Source organism: Carcharhinus amblyrhynchos, chromosome 27 (genome assembly GCF_965287045.1).
Source record: "Carcharhinus amblyrhynchos chromosome 27, sCarAmb.v2.hapA, whole genome shotgun sequence".
NCBI lineage: Eukaryota > Metazoa > Chordata > Chondrichthyes > Carcharhiniformes > Carcharhinidae > Carcharhinus > Carcharhinus amblyrhynchos.
The window spans coordinates 7264322-7287818 of NC_137350.1; the positions used below are offsets into that span (position 1 = coordinate 7264322).

Here is a 23497-nt window from a genome sequence, read left to right on the forward strand (position 1 = left end):
ATACTTGAGGTCAGTGCTGAGACCCAGGTCCGTGCTGCAAGTCGGACATTGGAGACTCTGCTGAGAACCAACACCCCCACCCCCCCCCCCCCCCGGCTCCGCACACTCGCAGTGCTCCCACCCACGTGAAAAAGAAAATGGTCACAACGAAAGGACACCAGTAAGCAGTAGAGAGCCGTAGGACACTACACACTTACATCCTCACTAACCCTCAGTGGTGGAGCGCCCGAATTGGACTTTTATGGAGGAAGTCTGTTTTGCACTGACTCTGGATTTGTGAATGAAGTGGTAAAGGGGGAAGTGCCGGTAAAGTTGGGCATGCAGCCTATTAAATCAATTTAAATACATTCAAATGACTGTCACGTCTGTTTCAGGCGCGGTCCTGATCGCACCCATTTTTGGGTTTTGGTAAAGGGGGAACCAATACAGAGGTAGGCTTGGATTGTGCTACTCACCTCACACCTGACTTTACCAAGTTTTTGTTCCCGAAACGAGCAGAAATACGATATTAAAATTTTAGTGTCAGTCTTTATGTCACCTGAAAGCTTACTTTCATTCTGTATTTTCCCCTTCTTAATCAATCCCTTGGCCCTCCTTTGCTGAATTTTAAACTGCTCCCAATCCTCAGACCTATTATTTTCCTTGGCTAATCTGTATGCTTCTTCCTTAGATCGGAGAGTCCCTCTAATTTTCTTTGTATGCCATGGGTTGGTCCTCTTACTCATTTTGTTTTTGTAACAGGCCGAAATAAACAGTTGCTGCAGTTCCCACATGCGTTCCTTGAATGTTTGCCACTGCCATCCATTTAAGTAACTCTCCCCAATTTACCAAAGCAACTCATGCCTCATATCCTCATAGTTTCCAGATCAACTGCTTCACTCTCCATCTTGATAAAAAAATTCTATCATGTTATAGTCGCTTGTACAGCTCGATTGGCAATGATTCCCTTCTCATTACACAATACCCAGTCTAAGATGGTCTGCTCTCTAGTTGGTTCCTCCACATATTGCTCAAGAAAACAATCCCATATACACTCCAGGAATTCCTCCTCTACAACATTGTGGCGAATTTGATTTGCCCAATCTATGCACAGGTTAAAATCACCCACGTTCATCCACATTCCCTTATCACTAATTTCATGTTTAATGCCATTCCCAACATCACCACTACAGCCTGGGGGTCTATATATGACACCCACTAATGCTTTTTGCCCCTTGGTATTTCTCAACTCTGCCCATACAGACTCCACATTGTCAGAGCTAACATCCTTTCTCACTATGGTGTTCATTTCCTCTTTAACCAACAATGACACTCCTTTTCCTTTATGCCTGCCCTTCTGAATACCCTGAGACGTTCAATTCCCATCCCTGGTCACCCTGAAGCCATATCTCCGTAATCCCAATTATATCGTACCTGTTTACATCTAATTGCGTGATTAGTTCATCCACTTTATTGCAAATGCTCTGTGCAATAAAACACGGAGTCTTTAAGCTTATCTTTTCAATATTGTCTGTGTTGCCCCCAATATTTTTCTCTACAGCTCTGTTTGAAATTTGTCCCTGGTTTCTCTGCCTATCACTTTCCTTATTCCCTTTTTTTAATCTTCTGTTTTTGTCCTTGCTCCCTCCTTCTCTGACTCCTCACATAAGTTCCCAACACCCCTGGCATATCAGTTTAAACCCACCCCAACCAGTCTAGATGGATTTAGAGGGATATGGGTCAAATGTGGGCAATTGAGGCTAGATTAGTGGTTAACAAAAGGGTGCCAGATAGGGAGAGAGAGAGAGCGAGAGGACAGAGGGAGAGAGAGGGAGCGAGAGAGGGAGAGAGAAGGAGATAGAGAGGAAGGGAGACAGAGTGGGAAGGAGGGAGAAAACAGGGTAGGAAAGGGAGCTCGGTTGTTCTTGGAGAGGGATCTGAGCACGGCGGGGGAGAGAGGAAGGAAGAGAAAGGGACAAGTGGGGCTGAAGGGCCTGTTTCCATGCTGTAAACCCCTTTGACTCAAAGTAATAATAAATTGTATCTATAATGAGTTAAACTGGTGGCTGGCTGCAAGTGAATGCTGTCAACCGATGAAGCAATAAAGGAAAATGTTGCGCTGGGTGGTCTGGCTTTGCTTAAGCATTCAGAGCCTGTGTCACACTGTAACATTTTAATAAACACCCAGTATGAGTATGCTGCCAAGCATGCAGCCTGGGTTAGTGTATCTTACAAATCTGAACTCTTTGCTCTCGGTGGCCACACCTCAAAATGCCCTATTGGTTGGAAAGCACGTTGGATCGTTATGAGGCTGTGAAAGGCGCTATAGGAATGTAAGTTATCTCTCTCACAGAACCGAGAGAAATTATTGGGTCTCTAAACCTCTGCCACGCCACGTGTACTGGGGTGACATTATTTCATCGGGCTAGGAGCTGGGATTTTTCAGTAAACGCCAATAAAACACAGCTCCCTGACTCTCACTGCAGGGCTACTGTGTGAAGGAGACTGACCGCGGGCGTGTGACTGTACAGAGACAACTCAAACAAAGGCTCCAACAAGTGAATGTGCTGCTTCACAAAGAATAGTGCTGGAGAGAGAGAGGGAGTGAGGGAGTGTGTGAAGGAGAGAGAGGGAGTGTGGAAAACAGGGGGAGAGAGCGAGAGGGAGTGAGAGAGAGGCAGAGAGGGGGAGGGACAAAGAGAGAGGGAGTGTGGAAGAGGGGAGAGAGAGAGGAGAGAGAAGGGAGAGGGACAAAGAGAGAGGGAGTGCGGATGCGGGAGAGAGAGTGAGAGAGAAGGAGAGCGAGGGGAGAGGGACAAAGAGAGTGTGTGAAAGAGAGGGACAGAGAGAGGAGAGAGAGGGAAGAGGGACAAAGAGAGAGTGTGTGAAAGAGAGAGGGAGGGAGAGAGGGACAGAGAGGGGAGAGGGACAGAGTGTGTGAAAGACAGAGGGACAGAGAGAGGGAGAGAGGAGAGAGAGAGGGGGAGAAGAACAAAGAGAGAGTGTGTGAAAGAGGGAGTGTGAGATAGGGAGAGAGGGAGCGAGAGAGGAGAGAGGGGAAGAGAGAGAAGGAGATAGAGAGGGAGAGAGTGGGAAGGAGGGAGAAAGCGGGGTAGGAAAGGGAGCTCGGTAGTTCTTGGAAAAGGGTCTGAGCACGGCGGGAGAGAGAGGAAGAGAGAGAAAGGGAGATAGGGAGGGAGAGTTCAGCTGTTCCTGAGAAGCGGTTGCTATCAGCCGCTGGGATGGGCTGAGATCTCCAGTGAGTGAAATGAGCCGAATCTATACAGACAGACTCAGCAACAATAGATCTCTCCACCCTCGACACAGCCTTCCCAGGTTCCTGGAGGGTTTGGCAGACATGTGAATAAGCAGTCAGGATAATTGTTCCGGGATAAAGCAGGTTACTCTGATGTTTGGGGAACTGTCTCACTGGGCAGCTGCCTAATAATGTCACTGCTGTCAGCACCAACAGGGTGGACACTGGCGAGAGAGAGAGAGAGGGAAACTCTATCAGACTGACTGATACATGTCAGCAGACTGCTGGCTGATACACGGTGAGAACCTCACCCTCCCTCCCAGCCTGAGAACCTCACCCTCCCCTCCCTCCCAGCCTGAGAACCTCACCCTCCCCTCCCTCCCAGCCTGAGAACCTCACCCTCCCTCCCAGCCTGAGAACCTCACCCTCCCCTCCCTCCCAGCCTGAGAACCTCACCCTCCCCCTCCCAGCCTGAGAACCTCACCCTCCCCTCCCAGCCTGAGAACCTCACCCTCCCCCCCCCAGCCTGAGAACCCCACCCTCCCTCCCAGCCTGAGAACCTCACCCTCCCCTCCCAACCTGAGAACCTCACCCTCCCCCTCCCAGCCTGAGAACCTCACCCTCCCCCCCCCAGCCTGAGAACCTCACCCTCCCTCCCAGCCTGAGAACCTCACCCTCCCTCCCTCCCAGCCTGAGAACCTCACCCTCCCCCCAGCCTGAGAACCTCACCCGCCCCTCCCAGCCTGAGAACCTCACCCTCCCCACCTGAGAACCTCACCCTCCCCTCCCAGCCTGAGAACCTCACCCTCCCCCCCCAGCCTGAGAACCTCACCCTCCCTCCCTCCCAGCCTGAGAACCTCACCCTCCCCACCTGAGAACCTCACCCTCCCCTCCCAGCCTGAGAACCTCACCCTCCCCCCCCAGCCTGAGAACCTCACCCTCCCTCCCAGCCTGAGAACCTCACCCTCCCCCTCCCAACCTGAGAACCTCACCCTCCCCCTCCCAACCTGAGAACCTCACCCTCCCCTCCCAGCCTGAGAACCTCACCCTCCCCCTCCCAGCCTGAGAACCTCACCCTCCCCTCCCTCCCAACCTGAGAACCTCACCCTCCCCGCCAGCCTGAGAACCACTCCTTCCAGTTGCCAGGAGGCTCTGAGTCGGCAGGGTAAGATTCTGGGGGAAATAAAGGCGGTCAGGTATGGAATGGAAGGGTTTGGGGGAAGCTGGAAACTCAGTAGCTGCAGTGACTGGTTTTAACCCAGCCCTGCTGCAGGTTGGGCAGTGGATAAGTTAGTGTGTGTGCTCTCTCTCTCTCTCTCTCTCCCAGTGACTGTGACTATTTTGTCTTCTCTCTTACAGACTGTCACCTCCCTCTAAGTTTCTGGTGGTTGGCTCCGGCTTGACACCGCCTCTAGCTTACACTGTGCCGAGTGTTAAATCCACAAGTAGCAACTCCGGCAGCAACGCTCTGAATGTTACAGACTCTGCAATCGCCAGGGGGTTATTTCTTTGTGTGTCTGGGGAGAAGCGGGGTGGCCACCGGGGAAGGTGGGAGAGGGATACTGAAGAAGCGTCTTCCTGAAGATCTGGAATTCCTCAGCAGCTAGGACTTGGTGATGCAGACTCAGCACTGACAAACCAGCCCAGCCCTGCTCTGTGACTGCCTCTCTCTCTGTCTCTCTCTCCACTCCCTCTCTCTCTGTGTGTGCTGCAGAAACACCATGAATTCTACTTTCTTCGATCAGGCTGTGATGCAGGAAGGATTTTATTCCAGTAAGGGACCCGCCGGTCTGGGGGCAGTCATAGGATGTTGTAACCACACCGCAGTGACCACTGATGGCTCCCTGAGTCTGAACCAAGAGGAACAGAAACTCTTTATTATGAGAGTGGTACAGATCGCAGTCCTCTGCGTGCTCTCGTTGACTGTCATCTTCGGCATTTTTTTCCTGGGCTGCAACTTAATGATAAAGTCGGAGAGTATGATCAACTTCTTGGTAAAGGACAGGAGACCCTCCAAAGACGTGGAGGCTGTGATAGTTGGCCTGTACTAGCAGGGACCTCGCCTCTCCCTTTATCTCCCTTTTTTCAGAGACGGAATTGGAAAAGCAGCAGGAGGGTTCCTGCTTTGTACATTGACAGTTGAGAGTGTCCCCTAAGACCAGGGGAGGGCAGGGTGGTCTTGGGGGCGGGGGGGGGGATGGGGGGGGCACATGCAACTGAAGTTAAAGCCACGGATCGGGAAGAGGAAAGCCAGTGGCAGTGAGAACTGTGTTTGATTGAAGGAGAGTTTCAGGGGAAAGTGCTGGAAGAATGCAAGTCCGAGTTTGTACCCTTCCTGGAGGGGGGGGGGGGAGGTGGGGAAGAGGAGGGCGGGGAGTGGGAGGGGGGGGGGATCGTGTTGCATGCAGAACCGAACCAGTCTGAATAATAATTACAAATTGCATGATAATTTCACGCGTAATGAGGATGCGTTTGGAAACAGAGAGGAATCGTACAGCTGGGATCTTAAAAGCGAATGTTGCATGCAGCTATTGAATGGTTCTTTCAAACAACTTGACATGTAATTTGTACATGAAACTGACTCCGAACCAAATCATTTTTGTAAGATATTTTCGCCAGGACGAGTTTTTAATCGCATGAATGATTTTTTTCTCTCTCTCTCCGGGTGTTGGTGCCTGTTTTAAATCTCTCTCTCTCTCTCCCAGTCTGTTGTCGGTGTCTGGGTTGTTACAGCATGGTTTACAATGGTTCTCCAGAGAACCGTTTCGTTTAATTTTTCCCCCTCCCCCCAACTTTAGATGTGATTCCCGACTTTTAAAGTTTCTTGTTTTTAAAACTGTAAATGCAAAAAAAAAACAGAACAAAGATTGATAAAAATGATCCAATCATGCTTTTTACGAGTGGCTTGGTATTATTGCCCCCATCTTTTTTGTTTAAGGCGGAGTTGCTCAAATTTTGAGTACAGCACAATTCCAACTGGCAAAGTTTAGGGGTTAAAAAGGGAAGAAGTGTGACTGGTTCTGCCCCTGCTCCAGAGCTCGCCTGTTGTCAGACTGACTCCCAGATAGAGTTGGTAAACAGCCTGCCAAAAAAAAACACGCTGTGTGTGTGTGTGTGTGTGTGTCAAGGATGGTTCGTTTTCACCTCACCTCGCTTTGCAACATCCGCTGATGTACAGATCGAACTTTCGTTTTCCTGAACCTGCCTTTCAAACAAGTTTGCGACGCGCTCTGAAATCGGTTATGGGTTTGACTATTAAAATGAGGGACAGGAAACCTGTGTGGTGGAATGTTTGAGATCCCAGGAGGGAAAAAAAGTTCGGATCAGTATTATATCTCCGATTTACTGGTGTACCGTTTTAAAGTATACAAGATTAGTTCAGACAAGTATTCTTATCTCCCCGTTTTATTCCTGTTCTATTTTCAAGTATACAAGACTAGTTCGGACCAATATTCTTATATCCCTGTTTTACTGGTGTACCATTTTAAAGTATACAAGACTAATTCGAACCAATATTCTTATATCCCTGTTTTACTGGTGTACCATTTTAACATATACAAGACTAATTCGGACCTGTACTCTTATCTCCCTGTTTTACTGGTGTACCATTTTAACGTATACAAGACTAATTCGGACCTGTATCCTTATATCCCTGTTTTACTGGTGTACCATTTTAACGTATACAAGACTAATTCGGACCTGTATTCTTATCTCCCTGTTTTACTGGTGTACCATTTTAACATATACAAGACTAATTCGGACCTGTATTCTTATCTCCCTGTTTTACTGGTGTACCATTTTAACGTATACAAGACTAATTCGGACCAATATTCTTATCTCCCTGTTTTACTGGTGTACCATTTTAACGTATACAAGACTAATTCGGACCTGTATTCTTATCTCCCTGTTTTACTGGTGTACCATTTTAACATATACAAGACTAATTCGGACCTGTATTCTTATCTCCCTGTTTTACTGGTGTACCATTTTAACGTATACAAGACTAATTCGGACCAATATTCTTATCTCCCTGTTTTACTGGTGTACCATTTTAACGTATACAAGACTAATTCGGACCTGTATTCTTATCTCCCTGTTTTACTGGTGTACCATTTTAAAGTATACAAGACTAATTCAGACCTGTATTCTTATCTGCCCGTTTTACTGCTTGTTCCTTCAGGGATCTCATATTCATAGAGTTTTATAGCACGGTGAAAGGCCCTTCAGCCCATCGTGTCTGCACTGGCCATCAACCACCTATTCTAATCCCATTTTCCAGCACTTGCTCGGTAGCCTTGCATGCTGTGGTGTTTCCAGTGCTTAACTAAATGCGACTTAAATGTTGTGAGGCTTCCCACTGCTACCACTCTTTCAGGCAGTGAGTTTGAGAGTTCCTCTTTGGCTGAGGAAATTTTCCTCCAATCCCTTCTAAATCTCCTACCTTAAGTCTACGACCCCTGGTTATTGACCCCTCTACTACGGGGAAAGGTTTCCTCCTATACACCCTATCTGTGTCCCTCACCTGTGCTTGCAGTGGCCACCCCCTCCCACCAAAACAACTTCCCAGTTGTGCCCAGTTTGTGCACAATTACCCGAGATGTTTGAAATCAGCCTCTCAGACACCCATCTCTGCTTCCAATGTCTGTCAACAGTTCATAGGAGAGGGGGGCAATAGAGATAAAATTACAAAGAGAATCTGATTGCAGGCAGAAGCTGTTCTGGGAAAACCGCCCCACCCTAGCCCCCCGGTTGCCCCCCATTTCCCCCCTAACCCACCCCACCCATTTTGGGTCTCTCTTTATACAGGCACACCACAAAGGACGTATCGATACCAACTCTGAACCTCTCTGCTTGTTGCCGGATTGAGTTGAGAAGGCACATCATCCCTTCGCGCCCTTTCCCCCTGACCACCCGGGAGTCCGCTCTTCCCATCACTGACCAGCCTCTCCGCTTCCGGGAAACCAGCTGCCAACCCTCCAGGATTGTCCTGGAATCTCCAGGAATTCAGGGTTAATCTCCCAGACGCCGCTTGTGATCTGAGTAGGGGCACGGAAAACTGGTGTCTATTTTTCTTTGACCAGGTTCGTCGATGCATTTAAAAATTGGTGATGGGAAGCACGGTTTTTTTCTGATGGGTTGGAGGTTTATGTGATTAAAAATCCCAGGAATGTGGGCAGTGGAGTTGGCAACAGCTGTGCTGATAGTTTGCTCAATCTCAGCCATGTCCTTCAATTATTTTGCAATAACTGAAATCTTTGGAAGCCTATTTAACTTCTGCGTTACTGTGGTTTGCTATAAAAATGCAAACACAGGGCGGAAGGTGTCCGACAAAGTGAAATATTACAATGGAATATGCAAGTTTCTTTGTAATCAGTCAAATTAATTCACCTCTCTCCCCAGTGCTGTAAGGAACTATTAATGTGAATTTGATGTCTAGTGAGGCTTGCTTCTTTTAATCCTCTGGTCACAGCCGTTCTGTTTGTGCATGTGTTTAAAATTTAGGCGCAGTGCGCTTGGCACGATGCCCCCCACCCTACTTTCCAAACCCACCCCACTGCAGAAGCAATCAGGATCTTCCCACCTATAATTGAAGCGAAATACTGCAGATGCTGGAAGTCTGAAATAAGAACAGAAAATGCTCGGTAAACTCGACAGGTCTGCGGAGAGAGACACAGAGTACGTGGGTGGGATTTTATGGTCTCGCTCAAGGGCAACTGGAAATTCCTTCCTGAGGTCAACAGTCATCTCAGTTATCCACTCCTCACTCGCTCCGGTTCTGTAGTGGACGGGGCGGTAAAATTCCAACGAATGTTTTGAATTCATAGATTTCACAGAACCCTACAGTGCAGCAAGAGGCCCTTCGGCCCATCGAGTCCGTACCAAACACAATCCCACCCAGGCCCTACCCGCATATCCCTACATATTATACCCACTAATCCTTCTAACCTACACATCCCTGGACACTAAAGGGCAATTTAATGATCCTCCGACAAAAGTCAAGAGGGATAAAAATTTAATACAGAGAATAAAGAATAGAACAAATAATGGAACTTTGGCCTTCCAAGCCTGTGCTACTCATAATGCCCTCACTAAAGAAAAGCTTTCTGCCCTTAGTCCATATCCCTCTATTTCCTCCCTATTCATGCACCCATCCAGATGCTTCTTAAATGTTACTAAAATGCTTACTTCCATCATGTCCTCTGGCAGCGCATTCCAGGCACCTACCACTCTCTGCCTGAAAAATGTCCCCCACACATCTCCCTCAAACTTCCCCCTCTCACCTTGAGCTCGTGCCCCCTTGTAATTGACACTTTCACCTTGGGAAAAAGCCTCTGACCATCCACCCTGTCAATGCCTCCCGTAATTCTGTAGACTTTTTGTCAGGACTCCTCTCGGTCTCCATCTTTCCAGTGAAAACAATCCTCGTTTATTCAACCACTCCTTATATTCAACACCCTCAAGAGCAGGCAAAATCCTGGTGAACCTTCTTTCCATTGTCTCCAAAACTTCCGAGATCTTCTGGTCGTGTGGTTACCAGAACTGCACACAATATTCCAAAAGCAGCCTAATGATTTCCCAACTTGTAAGCATGCCATATGCCTCCTAAATCACTTTGGCCAACTATGTTGCCACTTTTAGGGAACTGTGGACCTACGTGTCCAGATCCCTCTGTATGTTAACGTTCCTAGTGATCCCTTAGGTCAGTGCCATTTACAGTATTATTCATACCTAAATTTGATCCTCCAAAATGCAACACATTTGTCCGGATTAAACTCCGTCTACCATTTCTGTGCCCAAGTCTTCAATCTATCTATATCCTGTTGCATTCTCTGACAATCCTCAGCACTACCAACAACTCCACCAATCTTTGTGTCACCCGCAAAGGTAATGACTTATATTGTTGGAGGGGGTGGCACAGACCAGAAGAACAGAGATACATCGGGGTAAAGGAGATATTGACAAATTTGTCATGGACCTAAAGGGAAGGGGAGTGTTAATGGTGCCGTAAGGGATAAAGAGTGCTGATAGCGGTAAAAGGTGAACTAGCAGAATGTGTCAACGGGGGCGTTTGAACAGCCAAGGACAGGTGGGGGTGCAGTTTGCTATCCAACAGTGCGGTATTTCAAATCATCTTCATTCTTTGGAGGCTGAGAGTGTGGTTCTCGGGGTTTACAACCCTACCCAGTCACGCAGCTCTCTAACTCCACTGTGGGTGGCCGGGGGGGGGGTGGAACATCACAGAAATTGTGTGTGTTTAACACCATCAAGATAAATTCAGAACACACTAGGGGTTTAACCAAGGCAGTATGATAGATTAGAATCGAATGAAATATTGGGAATCTGTTAGAAGAAAACATTGGGAATACACTGGAAAATCTTTTTCTTTTGTTTCCTCTTTGTCTCTTTGTTCTTCACATGGAAGTTCCTCATTCACCCCTTTCTGTCCACTGACCTTCCCCTTCTCTGTTAGCTTAAAGTAATTTCTGCTTTAATATATCATTTACACTCTCCAGTTTGCTTCGCAGAGACAGTTGTTTTGCCATGAAATCTTTCTGTCTCACGCCCATTTTCTTATTCCCGTTTTGATCGCTTTCTTGATGTTTTATTTAACACCACATTGAGAGAGAGGATGTTAAGATGAACACTGTCTTAACACTTATTTTTCACATTTTGCCCTCTGTACTCCCTCCCTCCCTCCCCCAACATTCCACACATACACACTTACACACACACAGTCACACACAACAAGTCACACACACTCTCGCACACACACACATCCACACACAGTATCACTCTCAACACAGTCACACACTCACTCACACACAGAAACTCACTCACACACACAGTCTCATGCACACAGACACACACACTCATTCACACACACTCACTTATACACACACACACAGTCACACGCACGTACTCACACACACACACACACACACGCACACTCTCCCACACACTCATTCATTCTCTCACACACACACAGATACACACACACACTCATGCCCACTCACGCACTCACATATTCACACACACGCACACACATACTCTACACACACACTCACACTCACATACACACACTCATACATACAGACACTCACAAACACACACACTCGCACATGAACATTCTCTCTCTCTCACACACACTCATACACACACAGACACACAAACATACACACACACACACTCATACACACAGACACTCACAAACACACACTCACACACACAGAAACTCACACACACAGTCACACGCACGTACTCACACACACACACACACACACACACACTCCCACACACTCATTCATTCTCTCACACACACAGATACACACACACACTCATGCCCACTCACGCACTCACATATTCACACACACGCACACACATACTCTACACACACACTCACACTCACATACACACACTCATACACACAGACACTCACAAACACACACTCACACACACACACTCTCTCTCACACACACACACTTTCACACACCCACACACACACTTTAATCCAAGAGAATGGCTAATGTCGTCCCGATGTTTGGGGTGTGCCAGTGACCTGTTCTCTCTGCCATCCCCACTCACTACCTGCCAATTAGCAGATGCTCAGCTTTAATATTTATTTATTGCTTATTGGACTGGCATTGCGCCGAATGTGAATATGTTTTTGATTGCTGTCACCCAGCATCAGCCTCAAGGAGTTAATGCCAGATGAAAATCGACCCCAGCATCACAGATCCAGCAATTATAAAATTCTACATTTCAGTAAGGGTGAGTATTGGACTGTGTTGAACAGAACTGAGTATTTTGATGTAAAACTGTCTGTAATGACACTTCGAACACCCCAATCACTCACAGTGCAACTTACAAAGGCTGCAGTCTGCTCAGTCACTGTATCATTACCCTTTATTACATAGAGACAAGGATAACATCATTCCTGGGGTACAGACATCACTGATATGGCTAACATTTATTACACATTCTCGATAGTTTGATAGTGTCTTCCTAAAGCACTTGAGTGGGCAGCAGACATTGGTGTTTCTTTAAGTCACACATGTGCCAGATCACAGAATCACACATAGAGGGTAGGTGCATTGGCCATGCTAAATTCTCCCTTAGTGTATCTGAACAGGTGCCGGAGTGTGGGAGCTAGGGGATTTTCACAGTAACTTCACTGCAGTATTAATGTAAGCCTACACACACTCACACACACATACTCTCTCTCTCTCACACACACACACACACACACACACACATACTCACAGACACACATTCACATCACTCACACACACATCACACACACATTCACATACTCACTCACACACATGTGCTAGATCACAATCACACATAGAGGTTAGGTGCATTGGCCATTGCTAAATTCTCCCTCAGTGTACCCGAACAGGTGCCGGAGTGTGGCGACTAGGGGATTTTCACAGTAACTTCATTGCAGTGTTAACATGACCCTACCTGTGACACTAATAAATAAACTTAACTTACTTTGTAGTGGCAAATTTTCCCATTCCGCCCACCATGGGAATCAGAGTGGGTGAGGGGCGGACCATGGAACAGTCTGTTGACCTTGGGTGGGATTTTCCGGTTTTGGGTTGAGTGCAGCTGGAAGATCCTGCCATAGAGTCATAAGGTGCAGAAAAGGCCCTTTGGCCCATCGAGTCTGCTCCGACAATAACTACCACTACCACGGTCATCCCATTTCCCAGCACTTATCCCATATCCATGAATGAAATAATACTTAAAGTGCTCATCCAAATATTTTTTGAAGGTTGTAAGGTTCCCAGCCTTCACTGCTTTCCCAGGAAGCGCATTCCAGATTCCCACCGCTCTCTGGGTGAAAAAAATACTTTCTGAAATCCCCTCTGAATCTGCTGCCCCTTACCCTAAAGCTATGCCCCTTCCCACGGACCCTTCAACCAAGGGGAAGAGATGCTTCCTATTCACCCTGTCCACGCCCCTCATAATCTGATATACCTCAATCAGGTCCCCCCTCAACCTTCTCTGCTCGAGAGAAAAGAATCCAAGACTATCCAGTGTCCCCTTCTAGCTCAAAAGCTCCATCCCAGGCAACATCCAGATGAACATCCTCTACCCCCCCCCAAGTTCAATCATATCCTTTCTATAGTGACAAAGAGGACAAACCTTTAGGTTTTTACACCAGTTTGACTTCACCTTTTCTGTGACCAGATTTTACAACTAAAATTCAAGCTCTCATAGAATCCCTACAGTGCTGGGAGAGGCCATTCGGCCCATTAAGTCTCTACTGACCTATCCCCATAACCCCACGTATTTACCCTGCCAGTCCCCCTGACACTAAGGGGCCATTTTGTATTGCCAATCCACCTAACCCGCACATCTTTGAACTGTGGGAGGAAACCGGAGCACCCGAAGGAAACCCACGCAGACACGGGGAGAATGTGCAAACTTCACACAGACAGTGACCCAAGCCTGGAATCGAACCCAGGTCCCTAGGGCTGTGAGGCAGCATTGCTAACCACTGTGCCACCCTGTCGCTCTGTCATGGGTGGTGGGGATCATGAACTCATGTTCCTCAGATTATTAGCTGAGGCCTCTGGATTACTACTTCAGTAATGTCATCTCTATGTTGTGATTCCCTTCTTTAATTTAGGGACAGAGGCTACAATGAGACACACTTATGGAGCTGATGAATCAACACACAGATTAACTTTCCCTGATTTGTACCAGAGCTTCGCTTTACCACTCAATCTCTTTAATTCTCACTGTCTAAGGGGTTAAAAAAAATACATTTTAAAGTGGGAAATGAGGGGGATGAGGCTTACTGCAAAAACATTCATAAATACAGAACATTGATTTGATTTATTATTGTCACCTGTATTAACTTACAGTGAAAAGTATTGTTTCTTGTGCGCTATATGTTCAAAGCATACCATTCATAAAGAAGGAAAGGAGAAAGTGCAGAATGTAGTGTTACAATCATAGCTAGGGGTGTAGAGTAAGATCAATTTAGTGCGAGATAGGGAATTGGAGCAGGCGAGGGGTCCGCTGACCTGAGGCAAGATTTTCCAGTTTCGAGGCGAGCGTAGCTGGAAAATCAAAAGTCTGATGGCAGCAGGGAAGGAGCTATTCTTGAGAAGGTTGGTATGTGACTTCAGACTTTTGTATCTTTTTCCCAGCGGAAGAAGGTGGAAGAGAGAATGTCTGGGCTGCGTGGGGTTCTTGATTATGCTGGCTGCTTAGGGCGGCACGGTAGCACAGTGGTTAGCACTGCTACTTCACAGCTCCAGGGTCCTGGGTTCGATTCCCAGCTCGAGTCACTGTCTGTTTGGAGTTTGCACATTCTCCTCGTGTCTGCGTGGGTTTCCTCTGGGTGCTCTGGTTTCCTCCCACAGCCCAAAGATGTGCGGGTTAAGTTGATTGGCCATGCTAAGAAATTGCCCCTTAGTGTCCAGGGATGTGTAGGTTAGAGGGATTAGTGGGTATAATATGTAGGGACGTGGGGGTAGGGCCTGGGTGGGAATGTGTTTGGTGCAGACTCGAAGGGCCTCTTTCTGCACTGTAGGGCTCTATGATTCTATGTTCTAAGTGTAGACAGAGTCAATGGATGAAAGACAAGCAGGAATAGATTTGTTCTTTCCTGACTTGAGCTAACCAGCTTCAGATACGTTAGCTCAGTGCCTCCAGTAGAAGACGTTCCAGTCCTTGTGCCTGTGTTCACTTGACAGGAGTTCAGTGGAATTGAATTGATCACCATGAATAATGGATAAGATTGCCAGCCCTCCAGGATCGATCTGTACTCTCCAGGGGTGAAAGATTACTCTGCAGCACATTTGCTGTTAGCAACCCAGGGAAGAAAAATATCAGTGGTACACGAAAACATTTTTCTTTGTATTCCTTTTCGAGGTGCCGTTTTTGGAGGTGAGGGTGGGATGTCTGATGGGTGGGATGGTCGGAGGTTATGTGACACGATGAAACATTCAGGAATGGTCCAACCAGGCCTGACAGCGCTGGGGATGAGATGTTATAGCTTCTGGTTTAGAAAGAGAGCCCCAGCCTGCTTGTTCCTATAGCTGGCCTGATAAATGAGTCACCCAGAGCACTTTGTATCGGATTCTTTGCTCTCAACCGGCAAGAGAACTATCAAATTGGCCTTAGCATCGGGGACATGAAGTTGTTGCCTTGAGTTCCCGATCCCAGTTGCAGCCCCTCTGAACACTTTGGCCCCCGCTATGGACAGGGAGAGAGGTGGGGTGTGTGGGGGTGGGGGGGTGCGGGGAGCGGGTGAGCAGTGGGACATGAACCAGTCAGTTTTGGTACCAGCAATATTAACCAGGGTGAACTGACAATTTCACTCCCCTCCATACTGAGGCCAATTCATGTATAAAAGCTCGCTGTGAGTTTGTTGAAGGGTTAGAGTGGCATTTTGAAGGAGGGGTGGGGTGGGCTTTAGGGGCTGTCTGCTGCAGATAGGCTGAAGGGAAGTTGGTGTAGAGAGAGCAGCCGCTCCTGACTGTCCTGGGCTTCACTCAACTTTCACGTTGCAACTGTACACAACTCTGGTGCGGCCGCACTTGGAGTATTGCGTACAGTTCTGGTCGCCGCATTATAAGAAAGATGTGGAGGCATTGGAAAGGGTGCAGAGGAGGTTTACCAGGATGTTGCCTGGTATGGTGGGAAAGTCTTATGAGGAAAGGCTGAGGGACTTGAGATTGTTTTCATTAGAAAGAAGGTTAAGAGGTGACCTAATTGAGGCAAACAAGATGATCAGAGGGTTAGATAGGGTGGACAGTGAGAGCCTTTTTCCTCGGATGGTGATGGCTAACACGAGGGGACATAGCTTTAAATTGAGGGGTGATAATTATCGGATGGATGTCAGAGATAGGTTCTTTACTCAGAGGGTAGTAAGGGTGTGGAATGCCCTGCCTGCAGCAGTTGTGGACTCGCCAACTTTAAGGGCTTTCAAATGGTCAGTGGATAGGCATATGGATAATATAAGAATAGTTTAGGTTAGAGGGTCATTAGATTGGTTCCACTGCTCGGCGCAATATCGAGGGCCAAAGGGCCTGTACTGCGCTGTAACGTTCACTCCGACCCCACCAGAGGGTCAGGGGAGCAGAAGAAGCCTCGGAAACAAGGTGGCCCTGCCACTCGGCAGATGCAGGCAGAGTGGGAACAGTGCTCAGGGAGCATCACCCCCCCCGGCATTTGGTTTCACCTCCATCACTGGATACCCCCCCTAGGGTCAGGGCATCATCTATTACACCCATGTTGCTGGGAAGACATCCAGGGAGCAGCCAGTGGGATCCATAACTGCAAGAGCTTCCACTCCCTCAATGTCCAACTGGGTATGACCCCCCCCAACAAGAGCTGTGTGGGCTTTCCTGATTCCTTCGTCCTCTGCCAGCCCTGACTTCCTCAGGCCTTCACTCCAACCCATGAAGGGCATGGATGGATCCTAGGGCGAAGGGATATCTGCCAAAGAATGCACCCGAGCCCTCTATGGCACCCCGAGACAGGGACTATACAGCAAGTGCCACCTGCTCAACAGGGCAACCATTGAACAGGCCATTGGCGATGCAATTCTGGTGCCTGAACCAGTTGGGTGATGCCTTCCAACGTCCTCCTGCCAGGGTCTTGATTATTCTGTTGGTTTGCTGCACTACCCATAACATGGGCCTTGAGAATAGCGAGGCCCTGACAGGAAACAGCTCGTGAAGGGAGGAGCAGGATGTGAGAGAGTGGAGAGAGCCCATGCTGCAAGGTAAGGTGGTCTCCTCCTGCCATCCTCCAGTGTTAGACCAAGGTCAATATCGGGGGCAAGCCTTGTCCCCACTGCCAGGCCTCCATTTCCCCTGTGATATCTCACTCCTCTCTGGGTCTCTGGAAAGCTTTGATATGAACCGCAGATCTCGCCCTCGGGGCTAACAACAGCCTTGGTGATGGCTGTCACGGGAGTGTCTCTATTAATCTGACCCACCCTCACGCCACTTGAGGCAGACAAGAATGCCACTTCTGTGTCACCCATGTGAAAATCTGAGCCTTAATCAGTTGTCACAACAAATCTGCCCTGTTCCTCACCCCTGTGGTGAGAACTCATAGTTCAGGGCTTGGTTTGGACTTGATTCTTCAAGTGGAAAAGGGGAAGAAACTGGCCGAGTGAAAAAGCAGCCTCTGGAAAAGGGCTTTGCTTCCGAGCTGATCTTAAAATGGAAAACAGTTGATATTAATTGTGACCAAGCTCAATATTCCTTCATTTCATTTTTTGGATAATATTGTGGGCAGCAAAACCAAATGGGTTTACAATTTAATAGCAACAACTCAGTTATTGTTTATTTCAAAAATGTGGGAGGGAGACTCCTTTAATAAATGGGCGGCACAGTGGCTAGCACTACTGACTCACAGCACCAGGGATCTGGGTTCAATTCCTGGTTTGGGTCACTGTCTGTGCGGAACCTGCACGTTCTCCTTGTGTCAGCATGGGTTTCCTCCGGGTGCTCCAATTTCCTCCCACAGCCCGAAAGACGTGCTGGTTCAATGCATTGGCCATGCTAAATTCCCCCTCAGTGTACTCGAACAGGCGCTGGAGTGTAGCGACTGGGGGATTTCCACTATAACTTCATTGCAATGTTAATTTAAGCCTACTTGTGACACTAATAAATAAACTTTTTTTTAAAAGAACTACTAGTTGCTGTTTCACTAAACCACTTACAGATGTAATTAAACTACAGTACGTTGCAGAATACTTATATTCTGCTCCAGTTCTCTTACAGTGCGCTATTTTGATACTGTGTCAGCATGTTGTTATTACAACACAGAACTAGCATGTTGTTATTACAACACTGAACTAGCATATTGTTATTGCAGCACAGGACTGTTGCATTTCAGTGTTATTACCACATGGTACCAGTATACTACAGGGCTGCTACATTGCGTTGCGATCACAGCATTGTTCAAACATTGTACAGTACAAATACTGAATTGTTACAGAGCATTGGTACTGTTGTGCAATGCAATGACGATCTGGTTTATAGAAGTCTGGAGCTATTAATATATCAGAGCTGTTAACATTGGACTATTTGCGGGTGTGAGATTTTTAGTCGTGAGCCACACGCCTCAGAATATCAACTTGTGGCAAAATATAATCAAGACTGGAGGGGGACTATTGTGGTCTAAACAAGCAGCGAATGTCCGTACCGCTGTTGACTGTCTCTTAATCCCTTTCATTATGTTTGCCCTGTTCCTGTTACTTCATGAATTGTCTGGCTGTGGGATTTGAGCTGTGTATCAAGTTGAAGATTGATTTAATCTGCAAATATAACTGAGACACAGACTTATTCCATTTCACTTAGTCTCAATGGCTTCAAAAGTACGGCCTTTTAGGCAGCAGATCCGATGCAAAGCCCTGGGATTTATTGGAGTTTATTTCTTCAGGGAAATTAGGATCGAAGATGAATGAGGGTTGAGCGTTGAATATCTCACTTTCTGTTTGATGAATCATTCATTAATTGGAATTAACTAGGCCCCTGGGCTTTGAGGCCGTCTAGAGAATACAGATACATTCATCTAGAAAAGTGAAAGCTTGAACAATGAGGAATGTTCAAATGCTTCATACTAATGTTGGAAAATGTCAGATTAGAAATCTGTTGGAGCAACAATCTAATCTTTATCAGCTTCGGCAACCGGGGAGATCAAGGAGAATGATCAGCTAAACAGACAGTGACAGGGCTACGGGGAAAAGGTGTGAGAGAAGGGCTGGGTGAGTTGCCCTTGGAGAGAGCTATCACAAGTATGATGGGCTAAATGGCCTCTTTCTGTACTCTAAGACTCTATGATTTCGACTCTTGCAACTGCTATCTAGTTCCTGACGTTCCCTGAGAGTCTTTCTGAGGGACATTGGCTTTGACCTCAACATTTGGGAAGAGAGTGATCTGGAGTGTCCATGAAGATGAGCTCCTGCCTCACCAGGTGTAACTGGTTCTGAAGCAGGATGGATGATGAAGGCCAAAAGCTCGAGAGTGAGAAGGAAACTCAAGGAGGTGGGAACTGGTGGGGGAGAGGGGGCGGTTCCCACCTCCTTGAGTTTCCAACTGACTAATGGCCAACCGTTGAGCTGGAGTGTGGATTTTGGATTTTTATTTCCTTCTTTATCCCTTTCTGAAAGGGTTAATAATTACACAAGTTTAAAAATCACGTAAGCTGCAAGCTGTATCTCAGTCACACAGGGAAAGCTATGTGAAAACCACAGATCTTGACTAAAGCAAACCCAGATAAGATCAAGGACCATTTAATTGAACAATGTGCCACTGTAGCTCATGTTTGTCGATTAGAACAAGCAACATTGGGAAGGGACAGTAAGAATCCTTACAACATCAATTTGAAGCGCAATAAGTTTATTTGGAATCATGCGCTCTTGAAACGTTGCTCCTTCTTCCACAGGTTTATCCTATTGGGCTTTCATCTGGTGTTGTGAGACTTTGCCCTGTACCCACCCCAATCCAACACTGGTATCTCCACACAATGGAAAGGGAGATTGATATACCATTAGTATATCAAAGATATAGCTACCATTTCTTGACGATATAACATGCACAATTGGACACTATGCTCTTATGTATCTGTGATGTAACCTTTACTAAAAACAATGATTGATAGAGATAACTCCTATACTTCTATTGGTACATGCTAATTACTTGTAATTGGAGTTGAGACTATAATTGCTCATGTGTTCTGAATTTTTCACTTTGAATGATCTGAATGACTTCATTCAGAGTTCTCTAACTATAGTCTTTTAATAAATACCTCTTGAAACCACTCCGCAAATTTTGTCTGGCTACTTGAGGGTAACGATAGTTTTAAATACAACAAGAAAACCCATCATAACATCCCCATAACATTGTCTCTCTTCTACCTCCTTTACCTGGGACTGACTTCACCCCCCACCTCTTACACCCTTTCTCTCTCCCCACCCTTTCTTTTTCTCTCTTGTTCCAACAGTAGTAATAGCTGTCCAGTGACCTCTGATACAAAGTGTGAAGTTTGGGCATCAAACGAACACAGGATCCAGTTCAGCGATGATACAGACCAGGGACACATAGTCTGCTTGAGACACTTAAACAAAAGCGAAATACTGCGGATGCTGGAAATCTGAAATAAGAACACAAAATGCTGGAAAACCTCAGCAGGTCTGGCAGCAACCTTGGTGTGAGAAATAGAGTCAATGATTTGGGTCCATTGATTCTTCTGGAATGGACTCGAAACATTGACTGTTTCTCTCTCCACGGATGCTGCCAGACCTGCTGAGATTTTCCAGCATTTTATGTTCTTATTTCAGGTTTCCAGCTGAGACGCTAGCTGTTAAGGTTTGTTCATGAAGACTGGTCTCTAGACGGGGATACAGGAGGGCAGCAACTGTTCATAGAATGGTCACAGCACAGAAAAAGGCCATTCAGCCCATCATCTCTGCGCTGTTTTCTGAAAGAATACCTCAGCTGGTCTTTTCCATGGAATCCTGTGTCCAAAATAAAGCAGTACAGGAAGTAGAAATATAAACCTCCGTTAGTAGGGAGAGTTGGGAATAGGCTGAGTGAGTGGGAGGGTCCGACAAGCCTACTTTGGAGAGTGAGACAGAATCAGAGGAAGGTCTTTGGGCCCATCGTCAGGTAGTCACTCCTTTAATACATGACAGTACCGAGGCAAAGGGACTATCTCTGCCATGAGTAATTATAATTTAATTTTGCATCCCGTGTGTCCTAATAACTCCCTCTCTCTCCCAATCCACCCTTCTATCCTAACTGTTACCTTGTTTTTTCCTAGTACCTACCTGAGGATCTTTTTCCACATGGGGGTGGCCTGGGGTTGAAAGACGCGCAATCGCAGACTGACAGCTCTTGTCCTATGTTGGTGTCAGTTGAAGGAGGCTTGAGGCCTAGTATCAGGTGTGCCTCGGACTTGCACATCAGTCTGTAGACCCAATCTGGGTTTTCCTCGACAGAAACAGCCAAACAAAAGGTCTTAAATTTTATTAGTGCCACAAGTACATAGAACATAACAGCACAGTACAGGCCCTTCGGCCCTCAATGTTGCGCCGACCAGTGGAACCAATCTAATGGCCCATCTGAGTAGGCTTACATTAACACCGCAATGAGGTTACTGTGAAAATCCCCTACTCGCCACACTCCGGTGCTTGTTCAGGTACACTGAGGGAGAATTTAGCACGGCCAATGGTGCATTAGTTGGACCGTGGGAGGAAGCCGGAGCACTCGGAGGAAACCCACACAGACATGGGGAGAACGCGCAGACTCCGCAACAGACAGTGACCCAAGCCAAGAATTGAACCCCACTAACCGCTGTGCCACCATGCTGCCCATTTTAAAGTTAATCCCACAGAGCTTTGCAGAAATAGTAATTAAGATGAAAACTCCAGGGGAAAGTAAAAGATTAATTGGAAGATTGTGAGTGTGCATGCGGTCTGGGAAACAGGCTAAGTGTTTCGTTTATAGGTTAATTCCGTACCCATCAAGATGAAGGATTGGATGAGGGCACTGGAAACATTTTATAATTTAATGCTCCCAGGGCAGAACTTTGCCTGACAGATTTGGGCCAATTTGCAGCCTGCTCCCTTTCTCCACCCAGTCATTTTCATTTGCCCGGGTCACAAATCATAAGGATTGACCTCCACAGTCAGAGTCCCATTATGTACTTGTGTCAGACGCAGCCCGGAGTCAGGAGAGCTCTGTCACCAAGATCACCTTGCTTCGCGTTTTAGACCAACCCCCCCCAATCACCTCCCAAACCACCCCCCTCCCCCTCCAGCTCCACCCCCCCAAACCACACCCCTCTCCAGCTCCACCCCCCAAACCACACCCCTCTCCAGCTCCACCCCCCAAACCACACCCCTCTCCAGCTCCACCCCCTCCCCACCCAAACCACACCCCTCTCCAGCTCCACCCCCCCAAACCACACCCCTCTCCAGCTCCACCCCCTCCCCACCCAAACCACACCCCTCTCCAGCTCCACCCCCTCCCCACCCAAACCACACCACTCTCCAGCTCCACCCCCCCAACCACACCCCTCTCCAGCTCCACCCCCCTCCCACCCAAACCACACCCCTCTCCAGCTCCACCCCCCAAACCACACCCCTCTCCAGCTCCACCCCCTCCCCACCCAAACCACACCCCTCTCCAGCTCCACCCCCCCAAACCACACCCCTCTCCAGCTCCACCCCCTCCCCACCCAAACCACACCCTTCTCCAGCTCCACCCCCCCAAACCACACCCCCCCTCCACCCCCCCTCCCCACCCAGTGTCAGAACAGGTGAGTTGGCTGTGACTCAGATGCAGAGTGAAGTTTTTCCTTGGCTCTATCTCAGTAATGTTCTGGAACCCTCTAACCTCAGTAAAGCACCCCTTACTTAATAGAATCGTACAGTGCAGAAGAGGCCCTTCGGCCCATTGAGTCTGCACCGACTCTCCGACAGAGCATCCCACCCTGGGCCTATCTCCTAACCCCAAGTTTTTACTCCACTAATCCCCTAAATTACACATCTTGAGACAATAATGGACCAATCCACCTAACCCACACATCTTTGGAGTGTGGGACAAAACTGGAGCACCCAGAAGAAACTCGTGCAGGCACGGGGAGAATGTGCAGACTCCACCCAGTCAGTCATCCGAGGCCTGAATCGAACCTGGGTCCCTGGTACTGTGAAGCAGCAGTGCTAACCTCTGTGAGACCTAGCTGCCTGCCCCAGCCCCATGAGATGAGAAAGAGGAAATATCACAAGCGGTTTCTGAGATTTCCAGTAAAGCATATTGTTGGGCTAGATTAGGCTAGGGGTATGTAGTGATCATCTCCTTAAGGGCAACACAGCAGAGTAAGGGCCACATGGCCTGAGTGACGAATGGGGCTTAGTGTGGAATCACCCCATAGTGAGAGAGGCTCCTAGGCAGAGGAACAACCAGGAGGCTGCTGTTTTCTTATTCATAAATGCCTTGGTGTTCACTAACTTGCTGGAAGTTTACCGTCCCACCATGGGAATTGGAACGGGTGAGGGTAGACATTGGGAAGATCTGTTCACCTCGGGTGGGATTTTACAGTTTAGGGACAAACGTGGCTGTAAAATCCCACCCATGAAGTTTGTGAAAGAGCATCTTTACAGGATACCATTCCACCTCAGTCTCCAAGGATAAAAGGAACTCCTCAGAAACCCCTATAACAGCCTGTGAGAAAAAAATCACCGAGCCATCAAACAAAGTGGTATGTTGATTTATATTC

At 47.5% G+C, this 23497-nt stretch overlaps 1 protein-coding gene across 1 annotated transcript; it reads left to right on the forward strand.

Moving 5' to 3' along the window:
- The first annotated feature begins 4956 nt into the window (after positions 1 to 4956).
- Positions 4957 to 5286, forward strand: LOC145359002 (reprimo-like protein). The gene has a single exon (XM_080213360.1). It carries the CDS (start codon positions 4957 to 4959, stop codon positions 5284 to 5286), a length of 330 nt encoding a protein of 109 aa, XP_080069486.1.
- Positions 5287 to 23497: the final 18211 nt, after the last annotated feature.

Excerpts from the sequence above, each read along its gene's own strand:
- LOC145359002 (XM_080213360.1), top strand. The coding sequence starts at position 4,957 with ATGAATTCTACTTTCTTCGATCAGGCTGTGATGCAGGAAGGATTTTAT.